We start from the raw sequence: 25,420 nt of genomic DNA, 5'->3' as shown, positions 1-25,420 counted from the left end.
CATGGTACCAAGCTGGAATTCACTGAGTTCCTGAGAGCGACCCATTCTTTCACATGTTTGTAGAAGCAGTCTGCAGGCCTAGGTGCTTGGTTTTATACATCCATGGAAGTGACTGGAACACCTGAATTCAATTATTTAGATGGGTGAGTGAATACCTTTGGCAATATAGTGTGTATCTGCAAATCACTAATTAACATATTCCACACCTCTCCTCCATGCAGCCCATTGTTATTTGGAGTTATCATCCCATCCAACACCTGCTTTAACTGATCAGTACTTCATTAAATTAATTCAGGTGTGCTGGTGATGGATTGTAAAAATCTATGTGATTGCTGGAGGTGTCAAGGAGACATCTGGAGCCAAACCTGTGTGTTCCAGACCATCTCGAAAGATATCAACTACTTTTTTGAAAACAAGAAGCAAAGTATATTTGTAACAAAGTTTCCAAAGTTTATGATGAACACTTCTAAAGGTTTGGTGATGTAAGCTATGTGGCAGCTTGGTAAACATGTGTTTTGATAGCATTAGGACATGATTAACACTCATAGTAAAAATACAAGGTGACTGCAAAACTCAGGACATACAGACTTTTTAGAAAGTGGTTCATTAATAAGCAGCAGCTTCAGTTTCTTATGCTGTATGTATTATTTTTGACATTCTTGAAACGTTCCTTTCTACCAGAGCCCCCTTTACAAAGCCCACATTTTTCAGGATATTTAAAGACATCCTAAACATAAAATATCTGAAATTTCAAAAATGGCCTAAATCCATTATTTCTCTCCTTTTGTCTCATCTGCCCATTGTACTAGGTCGTTCTAGGGCCCAACATCTGCTTGCAAGCTGCCCTCTCACCCCTACACCACTTTTCTCTCTGTATCCAATCTGAGAGGACCCCTGGTCTACCATATGTTTCGTTCTTAGAGATTTCTGGATAAATTTAATCAACTTAGATTAGTCATGTGTGATTTACAGTGCATGAAATGAATATCTATTCTAAAACAGTACTTTTTGTATAATTAACAGAAATAGACTGGATTAATAATATTTAGGACCTACTACATTATGTTAATATAAATTATGTTTAGTGTGATGTTATTTATTTTTGTGTTTGATTACAGAAATGTTAATATGCAGTATACTGATTTGTAAATATTGACATTGTATCAATAGAAGAACCCTTTTTGGTATATAGATTTCAGTTTTCAAAATGGTTCTACATAGAACCATATACAACACATTATCCACCAGTTTTAAAAAAAACATTTCATCATGCAAAGAACCATTTAACTCTGTGATTTGAGGGCATTTTCACATTTTTTGCATATATCCTTAAATTCACCTTTAAAGGTGCTTGTGTATAGCATGATACCTGTATGTTTCATATCAAAATGCTCTGTTATCTTCATCACTACTTTCCAAAACTGCTGCAGTTGCTTTAAACTCTTTGCACTCACTTTCACATGTGTACACACAGTGATGGGCAGATGACATGTTTCTCAGCCCCTCTTCATAGCCCCATAACTCTGGATGTGAGCCACGTACAATCTCGCAAATAGATGGGATAGAAAGGACGACTCTACAGATTGAAAAAATGTTTGAACCACATTTCTGCACTGCATTATCACAAAAATAGAGAAACATATATAGCAACATTTTAATTTGATTAAGCATGAAATGGTTCTATATAGAACCGTAGCCTAAATTTACAAACTGTTTTACCTTCACAACTATAATCAAAACATTGTTTCTGGCATGCAGTAACTTTAATATTGATTGTATGCTTTACTAAAATACTCTACTTAGTATTAGATAAACAATGATTATAAATCAAGATAGATACAAGTGACTGACATTCACTCTGCTGCTGCTGAAACTCTTTGAATGTGTCTGAGCTGACCAGTGCAGGAAAGCGAACATTTTTTAATCATCTCATTTTCATTTACATTTATTTATTGTTAGACAGTTTGTTATAGGCCTATTTAAGTTTTGTCTTATATGTCAAAATGAAACACACCTAAAAGAGGCATGGTGGCCATTCTCCATAATCAATTTCAGAAGGTTCAGCTACAGGGGTTTTACATTGTTCTGTAATGTTACAATTATGTCTTCCTCTGGGAGTATGTGCATTGTACAGTGGCATTCTCTGCTGGACTCTGTTTGTCTATCTCCTCATTAGCAGCCACTAGGCCCCCTGACACTAAGCATCCTGATGAGCACTTTAGCTGCCCTGTGTGTAACCATCATTTTGCATTAAAGATTGCACAGTGGCCTGTGCCACAGTTCACTGAGCAATTCATTCCATCTAGTGCAACGTAACCCTCTGAACTCAAAATAATGCTCAGTTGAATAGGAAACAGCAAGAACACAATGATTTTTTTTTTTCTTTTTAAAAAAGGACACACAAACACTACTACCACAGAAGCTCATCGTTGCCATGGCTTTTATCAATTTCCACGGCAACTGTAATTTGTTTGGCCTGGGCTGAATGCCTAGCGTTCCTCTCTCGGGGCTGGGAGCACAAAAGGACGTAGACGGGCAAACGGGGCAAAGCATGGAGCTGCAACTGGGCCTGAATGCTCCACTGCACCTGCAATTGTGTCATTAAAATGGCAGCTCGTTAAGGGAGCTGGGCAACATCCACAAAGAAACCACAGATTGCCCTGCTGCCCTTCGCCAAACTCACAGAAATTTCTCCTTTATGCTGAGCAAGGGCTAGTCTCAGCTATGTACATCCTGCCCAAAAGGGAAGCTGCTGGATTGACCTCAGGTACGTGTAATATGTGTAATAATTTGCCAGCACTCTCTGCCAGGATTAGCAGCTGAGTGTGGCTAATGTTGGCTAATGCTTGGTCTGCATTACTGCTGTAGTCGTTATTAATGAGGTGGCACCACCTTTCTGGCAAGTAATTAGTTTTGACAAGAACAGAAGCAGTTGGCTGAAGTACTCTCAGCACAGCCCAATCAGCAGTAGCTTGAGCTCACTTTTCATGACCTAAATGCTGGCAAATGCTAACAGTTGCATTACTAGTAGATACTTATATTCTTTAACTCACAGCTCAGACCTTTTGGCTCTCATCGCATCACTGCACACAGTGGTCTGTTTATTTCTGGGACATTTGCAACCTTCGCCCTTTATTGCTCAAGGGCATGGCACTTTGACCAGACAGTCTGTGAAGGAATGCAAAGGCCTGGATTCTGGATGGGATGGGAACAGAAGTCCTGTCTGACAACCGGTTCCCTTTTTGGTCCTCATCTGTGGATTGAACACACATGAGCCAAACCGAAGTCAGGGGCCAGAGGGTCTGCGCTTCCTCATGCGCAGTCTTTGAGCCCAAATGTAATCCAGAGCCATCATGGCTGCCCATGGAAGCTGCTCTGGGTCCGGAGCTTCACGGCCTCTTGCTGTAAGCCTCCCCAGCCCCCCATTTGCTCCTTCAGCCCTACCGTCTGGTTCTCATTCGTGTTTGATCAGCTTTGTCGGGCCTGTCAAATCGCTGCCCTTTTAAGTTGGCTTTAATTTCTGCCAGAAATGCCTGGTTCTCTGGACATCAAATGCACACTTTCACACGCACCCTACGTGTGAGGGGCCGTGGCTAGTACGCCCCCGCTCCTTGCATTGCTCAAACGAGGACAGAACCCCCTTTTCCCACTGCTGCAAACATGTTTTGAGTGAGTACATTTGGAAGGAGGAGGGGTTGCAGGGGGGCTTCCTGCTGTAGCTAGTTGCTAAGAGGTTGAGATGTTAGCATGGAAGAGTTGGGGGGGGGGGGTCAAAGAGGGAAGAGGGTCAGGATAGGAGGGGGTGAATTGATGGGGGGTGACGGGGGAATTCCTTTGATGTGGCTTGTGGGTGGCATTATTACTATTCTTTCAAAAACAGGGACACAGTAGCGAGTAGGTCCAAAATGCTAGCACATGTTGGCTTCATGATGGAGTTGCTCTTAAGAGCTGATCTGGAATCTGTTTCCCATGACCCAAAGCCTGTCGGAATTACTGTCAACTAATGCAAAGCACTGATCCTGTGACTGTTTGTAGTGGTTGAGGCTGTCAACATTCTAAAGGGTTGGTCAAGAAATGGGCATAGACATGGACGGGGATTCATCAGTGACAACACAGAGAATTGTATGGTGTTTCTGGTCTTGCATGTGGTCTTGTGTGTGTCTTTCTGTGCTGGCAGCCTTCTATTGGAACTTAAACATTGTCCATCATCAATATATAACGAACCAAAATCATCTAATCAAACCTTCACTTAAGTCTTAAGTTTCAATGTTAGAAAGAAATGTGCAACTGTTGTCGCTTCATGAAGTGAGTAGAATGCACTAGTGCTCTTCCCAGACATATCACCCCCCCCCCACCCCCCGTGAATTTGGCTTAACTGTAGCTGAGCTGTGGTTAGATTCATAAGGTCCCATGTTTTTGAAGATGCATGAGCTTTCTTCTGGTGTGTCTGCCTCACACAGAGACTGTGTGTTTATCACAATTCGCCATGAAAGCAGCTCAAAGAGTCGGGAACCCATCAGAGAAGACAACTGCTTTCATTTAGCGGCTGACTTCAGAGACGGTGGAGGTCTGTCCTTCACCCCAGAAGAACAACAGTGACACAAATGTTGAAACAAATTTTGAATCCTGAAAAGTACAGATTAACTGTGAATCCCATAAGCACCACCTTATACCAGTATGGACAAACACATTCTCCCTCAATCACAGTGGTGTAAACTAATTACAGAGCGGCGCCTTCTTTATCGGTACTTTGAGAGGAGGAGTGTCCTGTGCTATCTCACCCCTGCAGGCTGTCTGGACATTTTTTTAGACTCATGCCCCCTGCGACAGAAACCAGAGCACTTCCAGAAGCACTCCTCCATTGGCTCATAACTCTCTCCAGAGCCTCTGACTCCAAACACAGCACAGTCTTAAAAGTACTGCACCAAGCCCCATCTCACTACCACAGATCAAAATGAGTTAAACCTTTGAGTCCATATTCCACATTTTGAGCAAAAGTATCCAGACATGCATTCTAATTTGTGAATTCAGCTACTATAAGTTGCAGTCATTGCTGACAAAGGTGTTCAATTTTATAATTGCCTTAGAGAAGCATTGCTAATACTTTGGGACACTTTGGAACAGCCATACATGCCCAGTGCTTCATGCCCAAAGCTAATCGTCAGATTGAGGAGTTTAAAACACCCAGCATTAGACTGTGGAGAAGTGGAACTGGGTTTTTCTGCAGTGATTGAGTTCCATCCAGTCGTTTTAGGATGAGTTGGAGTGATGTTTGTGATCCAGAACTAATCATCCAACATCAGTGTCAGACCTTACTAATGCTCTTGTGGCCGAATGCAGTCAAATGCTTACAGGAATGTTCCAATAAGCCGTGTAAAGCCATCTCGGAAGAGTAGAGGCTGTACAGCAGCAAATGGAGACAGACTCCCTTTCAGTATCCTTGATTTCAGTTAAATAAAAACACTGGATGCAGGCATGTACACAATTTTTGGACAGTCCACTTTGTGTGGTTTCATTAAAAAAACGTTATTAATTTTTACATGATTATTTTCTAAAGATGTTTTTTTGTTACTTTTTTATATATGTAAATGAGCTCTGTTTTGACTGATTTGTTAAAAAAATAGTTGAAATGTACAGCACACAGTTTTTAGCTCAGCCTTAATAAATAGAAAAAAAAGGAACATAAGCCACTCTTTTCAATTGTCTGAATGTTTTGGAGGGCTGCAATGATGCGTTTACTTTGCCAGTAATAGCAATCCTAATCATGATAGCATGAAACATGCAGTTTACATCTATGAAAATGAACAATGTAAAGGACCAGACCTGAACCTGACCGCTAATGACCAGACTGCAGAGCTTGTTAATTCTAATTTTGCCCCTTTTCAATTTATAAGAATAAATATGTTTGTTCTTATTGGGCATCATGTCAGATGGTTTCCAGATTTGGGATGAACATTCTTTTGGCTGAACTAATGAATCCAATTTCACACACAGTTGTTGTGTGAACCTTGCTGACTAGTGTGCCAGACTAAAATGTGTTTATTAAGTAGGGAGGAGAGTAAGGTAGGGAGAAAAAATAAAGCAAAGGTAAAGGCAAATGGGCTTTGAGAAACCCCAAGGTACTAGTTCACTCTGTTCACTCAGTTTGATATTTGAAAAAAGGCAAGTGTAGTTTGAAATAAATTGAATTTGTTTGAATTCTATGCTGCATTGATATTGGTTATACCACCACCAGAAATAGGATAGACAAAGTATTTAACAAACTTGCCTTAATATTTTGATATTAACAAGGATCAGGCCTATATCTTTGCATGAGCTTAGCTGAGTTGAATTGTGGCTTAATATAAAATTATATAGAATTAAATATAAAATATTTACATAATATTTATAAACTATTTACAAACTGCAAGTGCAAGAGCTGCAAATGGCATCAGGTCAGAAGCAGCATGGGTTATGCTTTAAAGCATGCTTCACTTGCCTGTGCTCTCATGCAAAAATAAAAAAAAACAAAAATGAATATGTTAATATGTGCTTATGGTTGTGACCTGTCCACAACCATTGTTAGCTTGTTACTGTTGCGGTGTTGTGGTATTATGCTGGTGATTGCAGCCCCATCATTGCTAGCTGCACATGATAATGTTAAACCTTCCATGCTTTCGCATTCTATTCACAACAACGTATTATATACCCATCCATATTTCAGATAAATATTTCACGTTTTACCCATGACTTTGGTCATGAGTCATGACTTTAGCACAGTGTAGTATCTCATACTGACAGAGGAGAAGGGAGAGAGGTAAAGACAGTCCTAACAAAAGGAAAGAAACAGATCAAATCATGCTGATGAAAGGCTTGGCCTTTGGACGGGACGCAAATGGAGGAAGGCCGAGGCTGGGCATAGATGAAAGCTCACCGGTCTGATAATGATGACATTTTCTGGAGGAGCATAAACAGATGAGAATATGTTTTTGTAAGGTCCTCAAAGGATCGACTCCCTCTCGTGATTATTATAAGCAAACTGTTGAGTTCACGCACAGAGAGCATGCTCTATGTGATCCCTGCTTTCTCTAGGGTGTGCTAAACCTGTACCTCTACTCCTCTTCCTAGAACAGGGTAGATGTGTTTGTGTGTGTGTTTGTATTTGCTTTTGTTTTTCCACTTCAGCTCACAGTTTCCAAGATTTGTTTATGGATTTAGAAAGAGACAAGCTTGTTGATCAAAAGCTTGAATTGTGTGTTCTCTCTCCAGGCCACCTTTTCTTACAAAAGCAAAAGCTTTCAAAATATTTTTTTGACTAGATATGCCTTATTAGTATCTATGGATATCAGTATTGGGCTGATATTATCAGAAAATGCTGGTTTAGGTATCGGGGGGAAAAAGAGTCTGATCCGGTCCTGTAAAAACCGAGCCTGAAATAGCACTCACTTTCACTGTGTCATGTGAGTTGTTAGCTGTGTATTTCTGTAGGGTAGTAGTGTTGGAGTAGTTGGAGCATGACACGTTCAGATGCTTCACTTAAAATAGCTAATTTAAAGCTTTATAGTTTTTAAAGAAGAAATGTCAGCTTGGTTGAAAAGGGCTGCTCAAATAAAAGTTGCTGTTTAGAATTTGTCAAACCCAGTGGAGAAAAGCGAAATGCACATTCATCTCTATTGCAGCTCTGAACATGTTCCAGGCCAATTAGTAACGTTCACAAATGACAACTACCAAGTGTAGGTAAGAACATACTATTGCTGACCTTAAACATACAAAACAGGAATGGTTTATTTTGGCTTTAGTTAGAGTTTTAAATTGCACAGATTTTAGAAGCTTCATCACTCTGAAGCAGTGTGTCTGAAGCATTCTGAAACTAAACAATCTGCTTCAAACTGCAGACTTTTTCTTGAAAATCCAGTGCTCAGAATGTGGGCACTTTATAGCTCAGTAAGCTATAATCATGCAAGTGAATCAAGATAGTGAATTTAGCTGCTAGTTTAGCTGTGTGGCTAAGCTGCTACACAACTGCAGCCTGCACCAGTATTACGCACCTTTTCTTCTTTTCTCTACAGTCCGTGTCCTGTCAGTTTCAGGATAGCTGCTTTCTTAAGCTTATAATGGGAAGGAGATACCACTGGCATGGGGATTTTGTATATATGTCCATCTCAGAGATACATCACAATAGGCCTGTGTACCTTTCTTGACAACCATCTAATGAGTTACAGGCCCCAGGTTGAGAGAACCTGTTTTGTGCAGAGCAACCCTTTGTGAATTTAGGAGACTTAATATTGACGTAGAAAGACATTTACTGCAGTGTTGACTGCAGTTATGTATCATGCTTATTTTGTTTACAAGTAGTCCTATTTTTGGATGGATAGGGTATTTAAAATCTGTATAAAATTGAATATTTAACAAATAAAAGTGAACATTTCAATTTGATTTCTGGATCCACCTGACAGCCCAAGTATTGACTGATGCTCAAGGCTTGATCTATATTTAAGACATGTACAATGTTTAATATAACAAAATATTAAACACAACAGTGATGCATTACTGAACGTCCAACCTGAAAACATTATACACAAAACGATGATCCGTAAGTAGATTCAGAGAGCTGCTGCGGCTCGAGATGAAAGGTTCTGAGTGCTCTAAATAGGACTAACCTCCGTGTTCCTTTGTGTATGTGTGTTTTCCTTTTATAGACCCTTCCTGCTGCCATCATGCTGCCGAGTTCTCTCAGTGTAGAGAAGCCTGCGATCAGGTAAGAATGATGCATGAGTCATGTGGCACACAACAGTATACAGACAAATGCCAACTGTATGTCCTGTACATATTGTAGTATTGACAATAAAGCTGACTTGACTTGACTTGACTCAATATAACATTCCTATAAATACAGTGCATATTTGGAGTGTGAAATGACCTGTGGGTTTAATACAGTGTATAAATATTGCTTGAGCTATATTGCTCAATGTTGTTCTGTGGGATTAATATTCAAGATTAGAGTTGACATTAGGAGTGGGCAAAACAGCATTTATTATTGTTTTGATGAAATTGCACTAATGTGCAGAAGTTAGAGATTTTAATTACTGTTGATTTAAGTTCCAGTCAAAACTGCCATTAAGTGCAGGTTATTCAGGAGAATAGAATTTAAGGAGAAACTGTTGAGGAAATTAGATATATGGTAATCCACTTGTGTAAGGAAGGGGGAGGTAAAAAGACAATAAATGAAAAGCACAGAATTTCAAATACTGGAGTTGAAATGCTTACTAAAAGATTTAGAGAAACAGGATTCTTAACAACTATGCAAGATTTGGCAGACCACTAAAGCCATCGCCTCACCATCAGATAAACACATAAAGCTGTCTTTTTGAGCGTCTCCACTCCTGCTGTAGATCTGAAAAAAAAAAAAAATCCAGAAGTGTTACTGTCCATCCTTCAACTGTGTGAAGACAACTCGGTGCTATGAGTCTGAAAGGATGTGCAGCTGTCAAAAAGCTGGAACTGATAATAGAAAAAAAAGTAAATTTCAACATCACTGAATGTATTTGGAATTACTTGAGATCCAACCGAACTTTGATGGTGTGAAAAACTTCCCTGCAGATTTATTTGAATAACTTACAAGCGAGTCTCCTGAAAAGAATGAAAGCTGTAATAAAAGCAGACTTGACACTGTAAATACTCAAAAAAAAAAAAATATTGCTGTTGTTTCCGTGTTTTCTGTTAAAATGAATGTTTATCACGTTTTCCCTCACACTGAAAAGTGAATTACTTATTGGCCTTTTTGACTGGAAATTAAATAAATGAAAGATTTGTCTCTGACTTTTACACAGAACCGTATATCACATCAAAATACACTGTTGTGAACATATGATTGTCATGGGTACTTAAAGAACAGTAACCAACTGCATGCATCATTACAAAGAGAGCATAAATAGTCCCATTTAATTGGATTTATACATTGGAATATGTGAAACACTGAATAAAAATCATTGTGCTCATAGTTTTTAATAGTAGTCAAAAAAACACTGTACTGTGAAAAATTCTGCTTGGAAGAAAACGATTATTATATGTTGGCCATGGTGCCCACTTCTATTTGACATTGCAGATTTCTCTAACAGTTGTAATGACACTTTGAGGTCTGATGGGTTTTAATTCATTCTTTGTTGGGGTTTAATTAAGCTCAGCTCTTGATGTGGTGTAAATGTGAAAACTGCATCCAAAAGCTTATTCGTAGCTGGCCAAAAATTAGCCATGATTACAGAAGTTGTTTCTGAGATCTTACACCGGCTTTATTCATGCTGCCAGTTCTGAAATTCAGAATCCTGGCCTGTCTTGAGAGATGTGCACTTCTTTAGTTCTTTGTCGAGTGAATCTGGATGAATACAGTTTTTGGTATGTGGGTATTTCACTCTCCATCACTTGTGAGTAGTGAAAGGAGCATTAGCCAACAGAATGCAAACCTTACTTGCCGAACAAGGCGCTCAGTGTCAGCTCTGCAAGAAATATATAGACTGTTTGGACGTGAAGTGCCGAGGTTTTTTTTTTTCTTCCTTCTTTGAAGTTGGGTGATGAGAGAAAGAACGAAAAGAAGTTTCCCTCACTCCTCCTGCTTTACTGAGGAGCAGGTGAGGGCTCTTTGGCTTACTTTTATTTACTGCGGAGGGGGGAGAATGCGATGGGGCCAAGCAGACTCGCGTCTGTCTCCTGAGCCCCAAAAGACATGAAAGAGACATCTGAAAGGGCTCTTTTGGGCAATCAGAAACAGGCGGCCAGTGGCGTTACTTTAACCTTCAGCCCTCTGCCAGCAGCAGCCCCCTCCGTACTCCTTAAAGTGAAGGTTCATTCAGCCTACAGTGGCTGTCGTGACAACAGACTGGCCTAGAGAAGCCCTCTTGTGCCCACAGTTGCACCTGCCAATGAGCGAGAGACAGAGAGTCAGAGAGAAAGTGCAGCATGGTTTGAGACAAATCAGTATGTTTTTGTTTATAAGTGAAGAATATAGACAGCATTGCAGAACGATAAAAAACATTGACTGGAAATACAGCAAAATGGACAGAAAGAGGAAAATCACAGAGGCTGAGAGATTGACAACACGAAAGGCAGGGCCAGAAAAAGGGAGAGAGATTAGGACAATAATGACACCTTGTTAGTGTGGGTCTGCAGGACCAGCGTTTCTGTGGAGAGAGAAAAAGACAGAGAGAGACAGAGAGAGAGGGAGAGAGAGAGAGAGCGAGAAGGACGTTCCATGCTGTGTCGCTGCCTCACACGGCCGTAATCTCCTGGCTATTTCATCTTAATGGAAGCCTGGAGCTTTGATGAGACGAGGCCTTCAGCCCTCTGAAAGGAGGAGGACGGCCCTCTTTAGATGTTCTGCCTGGCACCCGCCATTGATTTAGCCTTCCAAAAGAAAAAGAGAGAAAAACTTTTCTAAATGGACTGGATAGGTCATTCGCTCACAGAGCCTCTGGTCCTTTTCTGTTGTAGCGTGCAGCAGGTTCCCTTTGATGAGCCGCCAAGAAATCACTGCCCATCAGCTGCTCTTGTTTTAAGTATACACTGAGGGGTTTTTCCAGACTGTATGAAATTACCATACATCAGTCTGGACTAGACACCTTAATTAATTTGAGCTTGTCAGCAAATGTGCATAATTTATTACTGAATTGAAATCTTGTTATTGTTTGCACATGTAAAATATGGTCTCAAAATTTTCTTCTTCTATACCTTCCTTAATATTTCTCGAAGACTTATTCCATACACTTTTTTAGATTTATATTAACCCTAAGCTTACACCTAACCCTAAGTTTGACTTCAACCTAGAACGTAAACCTAACCCAAACCCTAATGCTGTTGATAATCTACAGTGTAGTCTCAAAATAAAGTGTGACCTGGCTCTTCATTCCAGCACATTGGAGCACAAATGAAACTATAAAGTGCAGAATATCAGCTTTAATTTTAGTACATTAATGTTGATGTAGGAACCACATCACTTTTACACATAGTAATCATATTTCAGGTGTCCATAAGCAATTAGGCAAATCAATAAATTTGTTTGTTCTCAAAAAAAATTTTTAAACATGATTTTACCATATATATATATATATATATATATATATATATATATATATATATATATATATATATATAATCCTGTCTGTGTAGTACTCTATTCAGAGTGAGTGTGAAACAGTTACTTATAATGCACAAGATGACTCACCGGTGAGCATTTAGTGACTGTTGGCGGACATGTGTTCAGATAAAGAAAACTGACAGCGTCCCAAAGGTTTGAATGATCGTTAATCTCTCATACAGTATATTTTCTCAGAATAATCCTCAGCACCCAGCGCTGCCTAAACAAATTCAAAGTGACTATGACACCCTCTTGCCTATGGCAGTTGTTCCTGAGACTGGGTTTCTTCAAACAAACATAAATCAACAGAACTGAAATTGCTTCTGCTTCCAAACCAGAATGTGTTGGCAGATAATATGTTCCCAGAGCACTATGACATTAATGAATGGTTATAACATAGCCCTGTTCAGACTCACATTCATCACCAATTGATTTGGTATGAGGAAAACAAAGACGGCAAGATTCTTAGGCCTCAGACCTAATAGTGCTGGAAGACTGTGGGATTCTGCCATTTGGAGATGGTTTCAGAGATGGGTTCAAAAACAGGTGTGGCCAGCACTCAAAACAAGTGAGAACTATAAACAGTTTTCTGCTTTTGTGTCCCCACAAGGACAAGAATCATTGAATGTCTTTGTCCTGCCTATTTACTGCTGAATCCTTACTAAATTGTACTGTGTGGAACGTTCTCAGGGTGACTTCTTGAGAGCATAATTAATTCCATGAGGCTCTGTCAAAATAAGAAAACCCACATCTCATGAGCATTTACATGGCTGAAAGGAATATTTGTAATGATTAATAAAAGCACTGTGGGGTCACATATCCCTGATAAATTGATAGTTTGATGGAAAGTCAAATCAGATTTTCCTTTTATCCCACTTTTAGTTGATCAGTCAAGACATATTCTGTGTCTGCATTTGCTTTGCTCATCTCAAAACCTCAATTTTGTCTGTATTCATGTTCATTTTTATAGATATAGTACATCATTCTGTGCCAAATACACAATATTACCGAACAACTAGGCATATATGACATTTGAAGTGTGTGTAATTGCTAACTGTTGAGTTAAATGTCTCCATTACTTTAGCTTTTTAGCTGCAAAACTAGAGAAGCAATCTTTGTACATCAAACACGTCTTCACATTTACTATTAAGGGTGATTTAGATTTGTTGCCGGACTATTACTTCAGGATATCAGCTGGTGTTCAGCTATATCAATAAAATCTTAATTCTCTTTCTTCTGCTTACAGCTTACAAGTATTAGAAGTGAATCCCATTTGAGGTTCCTATACCAGCGTCTACCAAGCTACTGTCCAGAGTCTATGGTAAGCTGAGCCTCATATCTAACAGACTGAGCTGTAAATTGTGGTCGATGTTGAAAGCTGTCACCCAAATGCCACAGGAAGTCATAAACACTGGCCATTCTTGCTCGTTGTACGCCTCTTTGATTTTGCGGTGCTGTGGTCTCACCTGGTCAGGGTTAGAAGTTTGAAAGATGAAGGCTAGAAAACAGCTTCATGCACTCCACCATCATCCCTAATTACAAACCTGGAATGCTGGCATAAGCAACGTGCAATTACAGTCAGCCTCTAATTAGCCGGCGAGTGGAAAGCTTTATTTTATTTGGACATGTGTCCCGCACTAATTTGCCCAAATGGATTCAAATAGATTTTGGAAGTGGTTTTGCAGGGAGCTCAAAATCTCTTTCAGCGTTCCTCACGGTTATGTGTGATCTAAAGGGCCACCCGTTGGCGAGGAGGTGCATAAATGCGATTGTGCTCGCAAGACATCAAAGACAGTACTGTGAATTCAGAACATTCTCTTTATGAAGTCTATGTATGCTTTGAGTTCTTTTTTCTAATTTCTGCCCTTCACAAACAACGGTGATGGTCTTTGACAGGGGCTCCTTTTTTCAGCAGCCAGAGAACATGAAGTATTCACAGAGACGTACAGCATGAACCTCAAACAATATCCTGTTTATTCGGTTGATGATCTTGTCAAAGCCCACGGCTTTGCTAGAATGGGCTCCCTCTGCAAGTCAACACGCTGCCTGCGTCATATGAGGAGGAGCAGCCACTATCCTGAACGCTTTAGCTGCTTAATCCAACACCATCTAACCACAAGGCTTTTTGCAACTTTTAATGAGATTGTCAAGTTTCTCAGATTAATCTATTTTTAATTGTGCTCAAGTTGTGTTTAGAGTCACTTTGGAGCCTAGCTGAAATTAAAAAAGCACCATCGCTGACCAAATGAATAATGCTGCTGCCAAAGTTTAATTCAATTTCATTTCAATTTGATTTTATTGGTAAAGCTCTTTTTACAGTGGGTGTTGTCACAAAGCAGCGTTATAGTAATCTGGGTCTAAGCCTCAAGTGAGCAAGCAAGGAAGACCTTCAGAGGAAACAAAGCTTAAAAGTGAAATGGGAGTTGTGGGAATTGTGAGTAAAGAAACAAAGTGAGTGTAATCATCAGATGATGCTCAGATTAACTAATAAAACCCAATGACTAAGCCTATCAGGTTATCCCAAAAGAGTACAAATGAGAATTAAATCCATGACTGGATTCAGTTCAGTTTATTAAAGTGTCCAAGACATCCAGTTGAGGATTTCAAAATGGCAAGAATCTACTAAATTTATTTTCAGCAGGCAGTACAGCATGTGATCAGTCCTTGTTGTTGTTCACGTTCTCTCAGTCTAATTTGATTCAGTTCAGTTATATCAGTTCAAATATTAAGACTTTAATCTTTGAGACTACTTCCCATGAGCAAAATTAGGCAGCCTGTCAGACTGTTTTCAAGGAATACAATGAGGACATAGGTAGGCACAAGGTATGCACTTAATGTGTAATAAATATACCGCACAACTTCTAAGCAATCCTTTCATCACAGCAAAGTAACAGAGTACATTGCTTGCAGATGTAAGTGCTTAAGAGCTTTATCCAGGTAAACACGGAATACTGTGAATCCTTTTATATAACCTAGGCTGATGTAACTCATAATTGGCCCAAAATTCTATGCATTTCTATCTGCAAGACTTTGTAGAAGTCAGAGACCAATTTTTATTCATTTAGTTTCCAGTCAAACTGGCAATTGAGTACAAGATATAAGCTAATCCTCTTGAATAAAGAAAGGAAAAGACAAAGGAAGCTTAGTGAAAAAAAACAGGAGTTTCCAAAACTGTAGTTAAAAAAAACATTAAAAGATGCAAAGTAAAAGGAGCTACTAATAATTATGCAAGAGCTGGTAGTCCACTAAAACATTGCCATCAGATAAGGAGTACTTAAAGCTGTCATGTTTAAGAGAGAGGAGAAAATCAAGCTCCAATCTTGCATAGGTTTATCTGCTTATCTTTCCATTATGAGAAGACAGCTCAACACTATGGGTCTAAAAGGATGTGAATCTGTCAAGAAGCCATTAGTGAGAATCACCTCTGACCACAAAATTAGTCCAGAACCAGGCTTAGGTTTGGTGCAGAAAACATCCAGGTTTAACCTTCAAGTCTTCTGCAAACATGCTGTCTTTGATGTGTGTCTCTAATACCTTATAAGACCTTGCTCTTTTTCTTTGCAGAATGAGCTTTGGATCTGTATCAACTCTACGTTACCTGGTAAGATATACAGCCAGAGCTTCTCATAGGGATGTGTAGGGGTGTTAGCTGAGCCCACCTGTGTTTTCGCCTGTGTACCAGTCTTAAAAGAGTAAGAGAGGCTTTAGACTGTCTGAAGATCTAATGCCTCCCAGATGCAAAAATATCATAGCTCATATCCATCAAACCCCATCTAACAATACCCATTAAAGTACTGGTCCAGATCTTTGAGGTTCACCATGAAAGGAGCCAGAATTGAACACAGTACATTAAAAACATGTTGGGCAAAATGTTTGTTGAGATTAATGGTTTGGTGATGATAGTGCTGCTAAGGTTCATAAGTAGTGTGCATGTGTTATTACACTCCACAAAATGCTGTTCGAATGGATCTGGGTGAATTCTAGCTGAGAGGACACTTTCTGTCACTCCTTGCCTTCTTTGTGTCTTCACTTATTTTTTAGGAGCATCAAGGAAATCAGATGGATGGGTTGGTCTGGGCTGCTGTGAGTTGGCTATCTCAGCAGAGTGCCGAAGAGAATGCAAACAGGTAGTTACTTACAATAGGTGTTTCATGAAATTATGCCGACTTTCTGTTTCTGGCTGAAATAATAAAAATGACAGACATTTTCCAAAATGTTTTAGACATATTACAGAAATGATGTTTTTTTAAGATAATGTATGCTCTGCAAATGTACACCAAAGTGTCAAAATATAATGCTTTCCAGTAATTCCATTGAGAAATTGAAGTAGTGGTTCTTCCACTAGCAAGGCAAAACCTTATATATACCTTCTGTATAAAACCCTTATTTCTCAGTAACTATATATGTACATATTTAACTCAGTACCTAAAAATGTCCTATTGAAAGGACTGAATTTTCAACAATAAAGCAATATATTTTTCATTACTTTTATTTTAAATGACTGTTTTATGCAAAAGGCAAAAAATGTCCATTATGTTATGTGAACTGACTGATGTTTTTAAAACCTCTGTCAAGCCTCTCTGCAGTCTCATCTGTTGTCATTATCTGTAAACCATCTGTCATTTTTTTTTTTTTTTTGTCTTTTTTTTTTAGGCATCTTCTAAGAACGATATCATAAAAGTATGCAAAAAAGACACAGAGGTGAGTGTGTGTAACATGATGTCATGCAAAGGAAAAAAAACTCAATCTTTGCAAATCTATATCAAAGTTATCAGTAGAAATGGGGAAAAAAGGCAGAAACGGGGAGCCTTCATTATAGCTGTACATACCAGCGAGTGTGACAGCCAATAACTAACCTATGGGATAAGCGGGGCCTTTCAAAACACACTAGATAGTTTAACTAGATAGTTTGGCTCAGATGTATACTTTAATCCATGTGTAGTTACAAAACAGGTTTCTTTAGGTCAAAACATGAGAAGATACATTCATAATAAAAAAACTGAATACTTCTCATTCTGTCTTGGCCAATTTGTCAGTGTATGATTATTTTTATGCTGATTTTGAGATTAAAAAAAAAAACAGTATAACAGACTGTATTTTTTATCATATGATCAACTCACAGTGTTCTTGACTGGTGCTGACTTCTCATTCCTTGGAGGGTTATTGCAGCATTGTCTAAAACGTAATATTTGTCTTTATTGCTGTGTCAAGCTTTTTCCAGTATGACTGCTTTTCCTCCTCGTGAGGTAATTTCCTGTCAGTTGAACTCTGGAGGGAAGTAATTTCCGTATTCTGACTGGATATGACATATATAAATTATGATCCAATATAGCTGGAATTTAAGTGTCTGGGTGTAAGCAAAAATGTTAAGTAAACATAAAGGAAAATGAAGAAAGTCTTCATATTTTTCAGCGCAGAACCCAACCTAGCACAGAACCTAGTGCTGTTGTGTGCTTAACTTTTTTCCCTTCTCCCCCTGCCCCCCCCTCCCCCCCTTTAATCTCCTCCGTCCAAACAAATAAACAAACCAGCAGGCATAATGTTTGGTTTGGAGCAGACTCCCTCCAGCTTTAAGGCCTGGGCTGCTTTCATCTCGCGCCCTCCACTTTACGAGGAGTCTCAGTCCGAGCCAAAGCACGCAACAATGCTGGCTAACCTTTATGAAGCTCTGACAGGAATCTCAAGATTCTTCACTCAGAGAGGATTTCAAAGTAAGGTGCTGACGAGCAAGCAGGGCACACATGCTGTAAGGCAAGAGTGATCATGATGCAGTACTTGAAGACAGCTTGGGAAGGAGAACCTTACAGTTGGTGTTCTATTAGCCAGTAATTGCCTGGAGCTTGAGAAAACAGCATGAACATATGATTTAACCCTTTAAATGGCTGGGTCCCCATGGCAGGGCTAAGCTTCTATAACTTAAGAAGAGTTACCTGAGTTATACCTGAGGTATAATAAACCTGGGATTTTAAGGGATTTAACTCGTTATACATCTGTACAAAAACAATGCAGTGGGAGGTTTGAGTTCTTGACATGTCTAAGAAGTAGTGGAGGAGGAAATGAAGAGCTGTTTGAACACACAGTCTGCAGTTCAGATATTTTATCTGCTTGTCTTTTGATGTTGAAAGACAAAAAAAATCTATTTATCATAAAGCTGCTAAAACAGACACATAAAGGAATTATTTTCGCTATCAACATTGTTTTGACTTGTATCAACGTTTGTTTCCCTGTCTGTTTTTAACATGCTCTCCTTTCTTGTCCTGCAGAAACCGCTCTACAACTGTATCACCAAAAATGAAAGTAAGCATATTAAACGTACATAAAAATACCACAGACACAAGCATATGCTGTCACCACTGTCACTATCAGTCCGCTATTTTGTCTGTCCTTCATCTTGCTGTTCCTGAAGTAATATATTTCCTACACTGCTCTGGGACTTCTATGTTCTTTAACATATGGATGTGAAAAAGAAAAGAGACCTCATTCTGTTGGCAGGTCATGTTTATATGCCTGCAAGGCAGGTTCATGACCCCTCTCTTACTGAAATTTAGCCTGCTGTTGAGCTGACCAGTGAATGAAATGCTTATTTGTGTTCATATGTGAGAGTGCTGCCCTGCGGACACTGTCAGTCACGGTATGGGCTTCCTGTCCAGACTTTGGACAGGCAGACATGTGGCCCTTTGCACAGTGGCACATAACCTGCAGTTCAAGTGACCCAAGGGGCCCCACTGCAGATCTGTTTCTTTGGCCATATGCAGCTCAGGGTCATAGCTGGTGTGCATTTTAGTAGACATGTTTCTGCATGCATGTGAGTAAGGATGTCACGATCAGTTATATCAGTATTTGGATAATCTGCTGATTATTTTGACTAATGATGGCCTTTGCAGGATTTTCAAAAAACGAGCAATAAGCAATAAAAATAGACATAACTGAACAATAACACGTGTGCAAATTACTTTACTAAACAGAGATAAACACTACTAAACTACAATACTATACACTGGCGTAAGAGGCATATAAATGCTTGTGTCGATCGGGCTCTGTTTCTTATTGTAAGAGATCATTAGGAGAATTTCAAATATGCATTACTGACACTAGAACTGAGTAATTTTAAATGGTTTTAATATTTAATATTTTTAAATTATATCACAAAAGCTGGCATATTAATGATACATTGCATTTTTCAGTTTGGTCTTAGTATGTTTAAAGTGGGCACACTACATTCAGTGTTTAACCTTTAAGTCCGAAAACACAAATGTGCTGGTCTTGACCTGACCTGGAGCTTAATGTAATCACAAATGCAGTTTGGTCAGAAATACAGCAATTAGATGTTTTCACCAAATTGCTCAGCCTTAATTATTATAATGTAAATTGCCAACTAATCATTGCCAATTTATCAAATATCCCAACTGATTTTTCTTTACTTGGTTAATAGATTTAATTAATTGACTTTAATGATTTAATGTTAGCCATTTGAGAATTGCATGAACTCTTTGTTTATTGGTCTCTGTTCTGCTTCTGTTTTCTCCAAGTGGGCTCCGTTTGCTGCAGCTATGCAGGGAGACACACAAACTGCCGCGAGTACTGCCAGGCCATCTTCCGCACGGACTCCTCACCCACCGTCTCCCAAATCAACGCCGTCAATCAGTACTGCCAGAGCATCAGCCCGCAGCTCATCAGCTGCGTGGCTAACTACACCAAATCCTACCCAACCAGGAGTCCCATCGACAGTGAGCACCACCTTACACTCTTACGGTCACAGCGCATTAGAAATTATTAGTCTCACATTAACTCTTAGTTTACATAAGCCTACTCTGGCCTGAGTGGAACCATATATTGAACCCACTAATAGTCTCAGTGTAACTCAGTAAAAATGTAACATTAGTAGCCTTTTTCCAGTTATTATTTTATTTTTCTTTATGCAGTTGTGAAAATGTGTTGATGTTCAGGTTAAACTTACTTAACAAAATACTTCAGTGCTAAATTATGTCTTATTCATCTGCACATCCACAATGGTTTTTTTTTTTTGGGTTACAAAAATTAAAATGACAATATAATACAGTACTCTGTACATTAAGAATAGTGAATAGTTTACTCAGAAAAATGTTAATATTAGAATAAATACAACAAATAATACAATAAGTAAGTATTTTACATATGTGAATATGCTAATTTAATTATTTCCCAGCCTTTCCGCAAAGAAGACCAGTATTATTTGTAGTGATCGTCCAACACTGTTATGAACAATTAGTTCATGTTAAATCAAGTGCGCTGATGATGGAATTTATATATCTTTGATGGCTAGGCGCGTTGAGGTTTAAAGACTTTTTTAAAAAACAAGATATTACTTTTACTTTTTTTCCTGTATTTTTGTTTATTTGTAATCATTCCAATTATATATAGATATTACCTGCCAATTACACTTACTACCAAGAAAAAAAGAGTTTTAAACAATTGGCTTATCAGCTTTGGTCCTGCTTTTCACAGCACTTTATATAACATCAAACGGTGATGTACAATACAGACAGAGCTTATAAAAAAGGGGTTTCAATAAAAGGCAACAGATAGCAAGTTAGAAAATATAGGAACAAAATGAAACATGAACCCATGTTCTTTTTACCATCTCAAACGACCTCACGAACAAGAAATTCTTGTTAATTTTTTCTGCATCAGTGTTTATTTGTTTGTTCTAATGATATGTGTTGGTTTTACAAGCAGGAACATTATTACTGCCAAGATAAATGCTTGCATAAATTTTGCACAGACCTGTATGTAGTATAGGATGTACTATGATAATTGTTTACTTTCACACTTGTTTGATTAGGACCAATCAAACTTTTTTTAATTATAGTTTTGACAGGTATGAACACCCCAACCTACACTCAGGTCTATACCAAACAAATGAACTGTGAAATGTCAAAAATCTCAGGTCATTTTCCAGTTCCAAGTAGACCTTGTTCAGTTCACTACTAGCTGGAACACATTTTTACAATGGTCTGCAGTACACCAAATGAGGGAATGCAACAGAGCATGCCTTTCTCAGTGCACACATCAGCATTGCACTGTCCGTATAATATACTTGTTTTAACATTTAACTCTTTACAGACAATCCTTTTGGAAACATTGGACCCAAGTACAGGTGGAATGTTCACACCCATTAAAACAAACTAAACTAATGAAAAAATTCACCTGGTCTGGGTGTATTTTACCAGTGTCAAAATACAGTGTCACAAAAACCCAAACTCTGTGTGGACATTAGCAGATGAAGTAAGTGTGGAAACAGGCTAAGTGAACAACATGCTGTATCACTGCAGGAAAAACAAAAAAAAGCACAGTAAAATGTGCTGAGCAGAGGAAGTCCAGAGTGAAGCACCGCTCTATGCCAGTGGAGGTCTGTGCATTTGTGGGGTCATCTTTTTTAACCAAAACTTTGTGTGCTGCTCTAGGCCTGTACTGTTGTGACCGTGCAGAGGAGGCCCATTGTCAGACTGCATGTAAACGCATTCTGCGCACCATGACCACAGAGAACGAGATCATGGAGAGTCTGATTGCTGAGTGTGGTAGTCAGCCCCTCCCTCAGGACCCCCTGTGGCAGTGCTTCCTGGGTAGTGTTCACCTTCCTACCAAAAGCAACCCAGAAACCTCACCCACAGCCAAGATGGACTGCGCCAAGCTCCACTGCTGCTCCAAAGCTAATACCTCACTGTGCAGGTCAGTTAACCGTCACTTAGTACCAGTAGGGGCCCTTGAAGTTTGGGAGAAACAAGTGAATCTTTTAGCTATGCTGGTTGCAAAACCAGGGCAGGACATAAAATGAGAAGGAGTGGCTGCTGGAGTATCTAGGTGGTCCGCTATTACTAATAAAACAGTCAAAAATACAACTAAAGCAACATTTAATGTTATCACCAGCAAACATTTTCATGATTTTTGAACACTGTGGACACTTTAAGATCTCTGATATTTTATTATTGATTTCATCAGAGTAACAACAAAAGGTGACTGCAGTGTGAAGTATATTACTATGAATTTGTTTGCATGTTCAAAATTTTGGTTTTGACCCAAACAAATACAAATCTGTACATTTGTGGCTTGGATTATGTCCTTTCCACATAAAACAAAAATCTATCTCTCTGTCTGTCTATCTGTCCGTCTGTATATTTATAAGTGTGACGGCATGTAATTTGAGAATAATCACATTATTAAAGGGCTTGTATCTTGGAAAACTAAAATTTCTATGCTTTGGTAAAGTTAAACCATTGAATGGAGTAAGTTACCACTGTTTCAAAATGTACCGTTCACTCCCCAGTCCATATGGTCCATATATAAAAATTAAGATAAAAAACAGCCCATTTTGGATCGATTGTTCTTATGGTGTCACAAAAAAACAATGCATTCACATAAATTCATTATTCAGCCTGTAGCAGTTAAGCCCCATCCATTCACAACGATGTTATAAGAAGTAGTTCAGTCCTTACTGAATTTTATGTGAGGCACAATACAGGGCAGCCAATCAGAAAATAACTCATTTACATATATCGTCTTAAAGGCACAGTAAAAAAAAGGCTATTTAATTCTAAGAGATGAAGGGAGGTTGGAAAATGGTAATGTAAAATTTATTATAACTGTTTTTGGTACATAAAACTACATAAACCATACGTAGACCTCCGGGAAAAAAATAAAATACAAGAAAATTCTGAAATATGGGCCCTTTAAGGGGAAATATTAGATTAAAGGTCAGAAATGGCCAAGTTTTTGCCTCAGCTTTTAAGGGTTAGTGTTTAACCTTTACATGGTCCCATTCGTTTGTATCTTCCAAGGCAGTTCATTTACTCTCTGTCTACCAGGGACATGTGCCATGAGATCAGCACCAACTGGGGCACTCAGACATGGCAGGAGTTTGACCAGCTGTGTGAGTATAACAATGTGGAGACCGACCTCATCACCTGTCTGGCAGATGTGAGGGAACCATGCCAGCTGGGCTGCAAGGATCTCACCTACTGCACCAATTTCAATAACAGGTAACAGAACAGAGCCATTACGGGAAGCTAAAAAAAATCAGAATGGGGGAAAATGCACTTGTGCCACACAGTTATGTATTTTTATTTAACTTTCAAAGCCTCTGTGAATTCAATAACGTGTTAAAAAAGGGAGACACTAAATTGTGCACCTCAGTAGGGCCCAACCAATATGAAGATTTTGTGACGAATGCCAATTTGAAGGAGTTACAAAGTCAGTGCTTTTAGTGATTGATATCGTTAAACTGTGATTTGTAAAATACTGTATGTCACTTCATTTGTCACATTTCTTAAACTCATGTGAGCAGCAGACACAGCAGAAACTCATAAAGCAAATTTTTTTTGCATTGAAGACTGAAATGAATTGCTTTAATAACAAATGACATCAGTTCTTTTCAAACTGTTAAAAAATAATATCACTGTGGTCAGTTCAGCCTCTGCAGCACCACCTCTGGTACAAAATACTAGTGTTTGTGTACCTCTTCTACCTATAAGAAATATATGGCATTTTGTAAAGGCATGCATGTGTTTCATCAGTGTTGTAAACTGGCCAGTTCACAGGGAGATATTAGGGTGACAGAGACAGACCAATATTATTAATTAATATTATATTTCTCTGTGTGCTTTTTATGTTATAGTTCCCACCTTTCTTTCCCAAAAGATCTGAATTGTGCCTCTCATTGTTGAGCATTTTTCAGAGTTGAATGAGGGATGGAGTTATCTCAAGCTATGGGAATGTCATTACTCTTTAAATAATATAAATAGCACAGCAGAGGTTCCCAGAGTTCATTATGGTTTTGTTGTCTCTTAATTAGCTCTTCTTTATGCTGTTTTCATCGGTTTTCTTCACGTTTTGTAATATCACGTTTTGTTATTGTCTCACCTATAGTTACATGCAAAAGTTTGGCCACTTCTGGTCAAACTGCATGTTTTGTTGATTTTCTAAGTGACAATAAGTGAACACATCCTCTATAAAGAACACACTTCAGTGCATTCAGTGCAATTACGTTTTATTTGCTGAATATAACATATTGACAAAAATAAACATAAAATGTAGCCTGTACAAAGTTAAGGTTCTGTGTTTAACTTATTGCAATATGTTAAACTCAGCAAATAAATAAATTTTGTGCACTAAAGAACAGTGCTGAAAAGTCCATAACTCTGTTCTTTGTAGTGGTGTTCAGCAATCAAAAAAACATGTCATTCAAACGTTTGCATACGAATGTATTGGTTGGACATATGAAGTACACTCCCACAGTCTCACTGTACTGAGTGACCTCTTCAGAGTCTGTATATACTATATGCAGACAATATGCACTGTGCTGTTGTCTAATGATAGGTTTGCAGAGGTAAAGCTCAAATGTTTAGTGTTACTGTATATTTACGAATGTCATATTCCACAGACCAATAAATGTGCTTAGCCATTTTCCTGGCGTTCCATGGTCTGTTTGTTGAAAGGCTGATTTTGCTCTGTTTCAAGATGTAAGTCTGGTTTGATTTATTGTGGTAGGAGTGGTTCAGTGTTGTTTTAAGATTGGTAAGACATAGAGCAGCTATATTCCACCCATTCTAAATCGTTTGTATGTTCACAGTTGCTCCCTTTCGCCAAGCACACCAATCCCAGTGGGCTCTGCCAATAGTTTGAGGTCAGTCATGTAAAACAATAACAGTGAATTTGCAGCAGTTTCTTTATATTCATGGTTAAATGATAAAATGATGTGTCAGATTTTAAGACCATTGTGAGTTTCTCTTCAAATATGGCTGGTTAAAAGTGAACACTCATGGACATACTGTTTATGATGTAATGACTAGTGGCTAGGTGTGATGGATTCTGATGGTCAGAGATGCAGAAATAAGTGTGCAAGAGAAACTGTTAGTAAAACACTGTTAAACCAGCACTGACCAGTATTATTCTGTTCTGTTTAATGTTGTGCAGTAAGTCATACTCAGGACCCTGAGGAAGGGCTTCAAGCTGTAATGATCACTAACCCTAAGCCTAGGGCTACAACCACTTATCAACATAATTGATCATGTCGATAATAAAAATATTTCACAATGAATTAAGTTAGCAATTACTTGGTTTAATAATAGTACTTTTATAATAATTATTATTATTTTATTTATTTAGGACTTTTCATGCCAGTGGCAGCTCAAAGTGTTTTACAGACAGGTGATAAAGTATAGTTTTAGAAGATATCATTAGTATTTAATTAGAAGATAATGAAAAAGATTAAATTACAAGATAAACACCACAAGAGATCCAGTTTTAATTAAATGCTAATTTGAAGAGATATGTTTTAGG

At 38.6% G+C, this 25,420-nt stretch overlaps 1 protein-coding gene across 1 annotated transcript in view; it reads left to right on the top strand.

The window, feature by feature from the left end:
• The window catches only part of reck (reversion-inducing-cysteine-rich protein with kazal motifs), a 63,650-nt gene that overhangs the window by 11,939 nt on the left and 26,291 nt on the right, over window positions 1–25,420 (top strand). The window contains exons 2-10 of the mRNA XM_017721391.2: window positions 8,679–8,737; window positions 13,353–13,427; window positions 15,671–15,707; window positions 16,148–16,233; window positions 16,760–16,807; window positions 18,370–18,403; window positions 19,636–19,833; window positions 21,550–21,814; window positions 22,948–23,121. Coding sequence (XP_017576880.1) covers window positions 8,679–8,737; window positions 13,353–13,427; window positions 15,671–15,707; window positions 16,148–16,233; window positions 16,760–16,807; window positions 18,370–18,403; window positions 19,636–19,833; window positions 21,550–21,814; window positions 22,948–23,121 — 976 coding nt within the window. The remainder of the gene's footprint in view (window positions 1–8,678; window positions 8,738–13,352; window positions 13,428–15,670; window positions 15,708–16,147; window positions 16,234–16,759; window positions 16,808–18,369; window positions 18,404–19,635; window positions 19,834–21,549; window positions 21,815–22,947; window positions 23,122–25,420) is intronic.

Source organism: Pygocentrus nattereri, chromosome 3, assembly GCF_015220715.1.
Source record: "Pygocentrus nattereri isolate fPygNat1 chromosome 3, fPygNat1.pri, whole genome shotgun sequence".
NCBI lineage: Eukaryota > Metazoa > Chordata > Actinopteri > Characiformes > Serrasalmidae > Pygocentrus > Pygocentrus nattereri.
This window is presented reverse-complemented; position numbering and strand designations above follow the sequence as displayed.